This window comes from Gaeumannomyces tritici, assembly GCF_000145635.1.
Source record: "Gaeumannomyces tritici R3-111a-1 unplaced genomic scaffold supercont2.1, whole genome shotgun sequence".
Lineage (NCBI taxonomy): Eukaryota > Fungi > Ascomycota > Sordariomycetes > Magnaporthales > Magnaporthaceae > Gaeumannomyces > Gaeumannomyces tritici.
This window is the reverse complement of record NW_008804545.1, coordinates 4,058,278-4,064,259: the sequence shown is the minus strand read 5'-3', so window position 1 is coordinate 4,064,259 and position 5,982 is coordinate 4,058,278. Positions and strand designations below refer to the sequence as shown.

At 56.9% G+C, this 5,982-nt stretch overlaps 1 protein-coding gene across 1 annotated transcript; it reads right to left on the bottom strand.

Annotated features, from left to right (window-relative positions):
- Nucleotides 1-484: 484 nt before the first annotated feature.
- GGTG_01265 (hypothetical protein) lies at nt 485-4,483 on the bottom strand. Its single transcript, XM_009219026.1, has 2 exons — nt 2,622-4,483; nt 485-2,520 (listed from the first exon to the last, which is right to left on the bottom strand). Exons 1-2 carry the CDS (start codon nt 2,912-2,914, stop codon nt 1,272-1,274), a joined length of 1,542 nt encoding a protein of 513 aa, XP_009217290.1. The 5' UTR covers nt 2,915-4,483; the 3' UTR covers nt 485-1,271.
- Nucleotides 4,484-5,982: the final 1,499 nt, after the last annotated feature.

The following is a 5,982-nucleotide window of genomic DNA, read 5'->3' as shown; positions in this document are numbered from 1 at the left end:
CCCCCACGTCTGCTTTTTTGTTTCTCCACAAAAGGCGCTTGCACTTGTTCTTACGCTTCTGCGCTCTCGTAGCTCCTATCTATTTTTCCTCGGTTCTTTTTCCCTCATGTGGTCTAATCCTCTAGGCATTATCGGGACAAACGGCGAAATTCTCACAAAGGTAGTTTTGCGGTCGACTTTTTTTTTCAAACCGAAAATACGGGCTTACTGGTTTTTTTTTGTCTGGGTACTTGGACTAGATAATGATACGGCTCATGACTATGAGGGGGGAAGTATACTTTTCTTGCTTTCTCACTCTTCTTCCAGCATTGATAGGCCCTCTGCCTCTGCCACGCTACAATCTCTAGCAGTTAATACAATCATGAAAAAGTGACGACAGCGGGCTCTCAATCTCTTTTTGGACCCTTGCTGTCTGTATGCGTGATCACGTGGAGATGAAATGGCTACCGTCTCATCACAATTGTGCAATACTGGAACTCCCAAGTGTGCAAGATCAAGGACATTAGCAAAAGGCATAGTCGCTCGAGTTTTTGATATACAGAGCCGGCACTGGCCAAGAATGGGCAGGATGAGAATAAGTAATAATAATAGGAACGGCATTTGGTCGATGGACCCAACCATGGCTGTACCGCTTGCTTCCAAGGCCAAGTGGGGAAAAAAAACCATGGAGACCGAAGAATAACCCTTCTATATAGCAGACCCTTTCTGGGTTGATTTGATGAGAATCGAAGGCATTTGGTAGAAAGAGGACGGAGAGGTTGGAGCAGATTCCTCTCGATTTGAATCTCCAGATATGCAGATAGCGCCAAAGAAATAAGAATTCAACCGTAGCAGAACGGCAAGAAGAAGAAACAAAAATGGCGTGCGAACAAAATAACGCAGACAAAAAAAATAGGGATGACAAATGGACAAAGGAGAGAGATAGCATAGTAATAGTAATAGCAGTCGTGAACGCTAACTGTCAACCGTTGACATGTGGCCGGCGCGCCACCCGTTTCAAAGCCATAAAACTCCGGCGATGCTTCCGAATAATCAATATTAACAACAGAAGAGCGACAAAGTATGCAAAAAGATGATGCCACAGTCGTCGATGAGAGGCACATGGGTGTGGGGTTGTTTGGTGTGGTGTGTTATGGTGGGGTGTATTATGGTGGGGATATGACAGGATATGGGATAGATATGGCAGTATATGGTGTGTAGCTGCTGGTGTGATGCGGACGCATCGGCGAGTGCGGAATTAGAGAGGGGGGCCAGACGCGCGCTCTTGGGCCTTATTCGATGGGATCGTCCTCGGTGGCGCTGGGAGGTGGCCTGATGGAGTCGGGGATGCCTTGTCCGTACCACCACGCGTCCTCCTCCTCCATGCCGCCCTCGCGGATGAGGTCCAGCATCATGGTGGCGTTGCGCTTGATGTCGGCGGGCCTCTCGACGATCTTGCGGTTCAGGATCAGAGCCTCGGCCGTCGTGAGCCACATCTGCTGCAGGGCCGGCAGGTCGGGCAGCAGCAGCGCCGCGTGCTCGTGCGATAGGGGGCCCATGGGCATACCCAGTGCCAGGCTGGTGTTGAAGATGAAGCTGTTCCGCCGCCCAGAACCCGAATCGACCGACTCGCGCCCGCCGTGCGTCGCCGCGTCTCCGCTCGAAGCCAGCGCCTTGTCCCCCTTCAGGACCGCCATGGACTTTTTCCTGCCCAGCCTGAGGCCGCGCTTGGCCTTGGCCGTGCCGGGCTCGACCGGCTCTTGTGTGACGGACTTGTACCATGTGTCCACCGCTGCCCTGCGCGTATTGTAACCCTTGATTTCCCAAAACTTCTCCGCCTGGCGCATCCCTCCGCAGATCAGGGCAGCCACGTGGACCTCGTCAGCTGGTTTCTCCCTGAGATAACCCCTGACTGTCCTCTCGACACGGCCGGCGTAGGACGGCGGCCGCAACCTCCTGCAGAAAGACGCAATGACGAGCGGGAAAACCTGGTGGACTTGAAGTAATGTACGGTCATCGTACATGTTCATGACCTCGACCTCGATGGGGTTGAGGGTGTAGGGCATGTGCCGGATCCCAATACCCCTGTTCTTCTGTAGATAGTCGAGATGGCGGGCGCGGTAGGTCTCGAAAAAGTGAAATATGGTGAAGATGAGCGGGATCAGACGCCGCCTCATACGCTCCCAGGCGGGGGCAAACTCTCTTCTTTGAGCCTCGCTAGTCCTCAGGAAAATCTCCTTGGTAACGCGCTCGCAGATGAAGTATGCCAGCTTGGCGGAAACGTGAAGACGGTGCCATAGCCCACAGACGTGGTGGAGGGTTGGTTTTGTCCCCTCGGGTAGAGGGTAAAGTCGCTTGGCATAGGCTGGAATGTTATGCTCCAGATGATAGCGCGCGATCTGCACCTCGGTCATGGTTATCATGGCGTGCCACGCTCTTGACGCTAGTCGGAGGTTCAAAATATCGGACAGGGGAAGCGAGACGATGATTTCGATCTGCAGCTCGGTTGGCAAGGCGAGAAATAGTTTATCAATGGCAACACTGTCCAAGGTTCTGGTTAGCCGCCGCATCCACCGGGGTATGGCATCAAGACATGGAAAGTCTCTGTCGGTTTGCCCAGCACATGATTACTTGGCACCAACCTTCGCGTCCTGGAGCCATCACCGCAAGAATCTCTCCTCGGGGTTGGCAGGTGTTCAGAGGGGGACTTCTGGAAAATCCTGGTAATGTTGAAATTTCTCCTCTTCCTTTCTCGCACTGGCAAAGCGAATGAGTGGTGTGGTATGACAGATGGCAGAGCGACTGATGGACCACTGGCGGCCTGGTCCGTTCTTTGCTGCTCCTGCTGTTGGAGCTTCGCAAAGTACATCTCCGAGCCGAACTCGGTAACGCGCGAGTGGTCCATCACTGCTGGTCGGGGCGGCTGTGCAGCCATGGTTGCGGATGTAGAGGCGAGGGGGCGTCTGCGGCGGCGACGAGGTTTGCGCGATGGCCCGGAATGTTTAACCAAGCAAGCCCCTTAGCGAGCGGCCGAGAGCCCGACCGAGTGAGTGGGGACGTTTATGAATATGGTGTTCCTCAGATCAATCATGTTGGGACATCTGGGTTCGGCCGAGGTCTGACAGAGCAGCCGCCCGAGACGATTGCTACGGCCGTCGTGGGCGGACGCGATCGAGGGGATGCAGCAGCGTGCAACGGCACAGAGGGAGCGCTGTGATCTGGCAAGCCGTCCTTGCCTCACCCACAGATATCCGTAGTCGGGGCGGCCCTGCCGTCGTGTCGCCGAGTAGGAAGGTTGAGGGTCGCGATATCGGTAGCTGATGCGCCCGGAGAGCTGTTTGCCAAGTAGTGATGTGCCCGGCGCAAGCGTCAGGCGAGATCAGTTGGCAGGCGCGGAACCTGCGGAGCGTGGGGTCGTGGTCTGTCCTTCGAATTCCTATACAGAAATAGGATCTCGAGACAAGGCGCGCGGGCGCGGTGGGTGGAAGGGTAACGATTGGCAGAGCCCAGGGGCTACTTTTGTTTGCGTCAGGTCGGGCGACGATACGGTAACCCCGAGCGCGGGCCGGAATGACGGGAGAGGACGATTAGGGAGATTGGACACCGACGGCGTCGAGAGAGGTGGGCGTCGCAGCGTGTGAGCCGTCGCGAGGGCAGGCTGCGGGCAATCGTTCAGGAATCGCGTTCCGAAACCAAGGTCGTCGCTCCCTCACTTTCTCTCGCTCACTCTCCCTCCCCAACTCTCTCTTCCTTCCCTTCTCTTTTTTTTATTCTCGACTGTCCGTCTGCTGTCGTGGTACTGTCAAGTCTGTCTGTCGGCCGTGGTCGCGCGCGGTGCAACGTTTCGCTCCGTAGTGACAGGCTCAGAAGGCCTGCGGAGGAGGGGGGTGGAAGGTGGAAGAAAAGAAGAAACGGGACAAGAGGCCGAGGATAACAAGGAAATGGAGGGGACAAGGAGAATGGCAGGCGGGCAGGCGCAACGGCCAAGAGAGTGATGATTGGGCCTGTTTTGAGAGCGTGGGGGAAGCGGCGCCAGCGACCAAGGCGGGCCCGGGGTCGTGCCAATCGAGTTCGAGCCGTTCCAAAGACGGGCTGGGCAGGCGGTTGGGGGTCTTGTCACTTCTGTGGGAGCCAGCGAGTGGCCTGGCTGGTTCCAGGGAGGGGGAAGGCGGGTGACAAAGATTGAAGAAGGAATGATGGGGATCAATGATGGAGCGGATTGACGACGATGGGGGTCGCCAGTGCCAGTGCCAGTGCCAGTGCCAGCCCCAGTGCCAGCGTCGAATTCAGCACGCAGCAAGATGGATCATGGATGGCCACGGCGGTTTGGCCGGCGTAATAGTGGGGAGCGTATCGGGCCAGAGTCCACTGCAGAGGGTCGGCCACGCTGGAAGGGTGCGTCGCTTCCAGCGCAGCACATGGGGGGGCGTGGGTGTGGGCTGGGCGTGGGTGCGTCCAGTGGGTGTCTGGTTGCCAGTGGGTGTGCCAGTGGTGCCCTCAACTCGCCCTGCTCTGCTGCTCACGCAAAGGCTGCCCCGAGCAAACAGACACAAGAGGCGTCTTAGCTCAGTATCATGGATCTACTATTGGCCGATAGCCCGTCGCATCTCTGCTGTAATTGGCCTGGTCCTCGATTCGGCCCTGCTTAGGCGGGCAGTCCAGGGGTGGGGGGAGGCGCTCGCTGTACCATATCGGTCTTGGTGAGGTACCGTGTACGACGGCTTCTGCGGCCGGGGCCCCTGCGGCCTTGGCCTAGCCAGAGTCATTGGTACCCGCCGCGGTACATTGGATCCTCCTGGCAGGGGGCCTGCGCGCGAACGGCCATTGGGAAAAGTTTCCGCAAGTCGCAATTTAGCCGGAGCCGACGCCCTTTTTTATCGCAGCAAATGGCCCGGGAAATAGAGAGGACATTGCATCGCATGTTTTGGCATACCCGGAGTCTAGGTTGATTGTTTTCCCTTTCTGCCAGTGCGTTCGGGCGCTTGACGTTGGGGCTTGATTGTGTTCGGGCTTTCGGCTTTATCCTCTGGCAGTAGCATTTGCGTTTTTTTTTCTGGGAATATTTTTCTGGGTATCGTCAGGCTGGCGGGAGAGACCTGCCTCTTCGATATAGCAGGCGAGTTATGAGTAGGTACCTACCTAGGTAAGTCGTTGCCCAAGTGCTGAGCCCGAGCCCGCACCCTGTTCCTGGCCTTTTGATCACACAAGGGAGAGTAAGCCCGACGGCCTTACCCAGACGTCCTGCATTTCGCCGATCTCGTTTGTCGAAAGGAGGCCCGGCTTCAGCACTCACGGCACGTAACCAACCAGCACACAAGCTTCTCAGAAGGCCCAGGTCTGGACTGGGCCAGATGACACAGGGCCGAACATGGCATGGACGGCTGGGTGGCAAATGTTTCATGGCCGGGCACTCTCAACTCCAAGCAAGCGGGCAGCATCGAGGCACGCGCGCACAAACGCACACACTCACACAACAATCGAGGCTCCGGGCCGTGGTGGGCGGGTGGTGTGTTGTGGTAATCAAAGGAGTCGTCTCATGCTCTGTCACATTTTAACCTGCGGCGGCGGCGGCAGCCAGTGGCGTGCGCGAGGAGGAGGGCTGCACGACCATGCACCCACTCCATCCGCCCCGGCTTCCCGTCGCCCCTCACTCCGATCGCTGCAGGTCGTGTGGCCCGGCACTTGAAAAGGCAAGGGGAAGCACAAAACAAAAGAGGAAGCAAGGAAAGGAGAAAAAAAATTGAGTAAAAAAAAAGGACCAACCCGTCCATCCTCCGCGAGGTCGCAGACGGAATGGAGCCTTGCTGGACAGAGGCCGGGTCGGGGTGGGTTTTGCTACCCATTCATGGCAATATCAACCACTTGCATTGCACCCTCAGCGTCGAGAAAGGCGCACCTCTAGTGGCGCACTCGCACTCACACGGGTCCTCTGCGAAGATTTGGTCAGCCACCTGACCGGGTGGAGAGGTGGTGCTGGATGTGCGCTGGCAGTCTGCCCTTTTT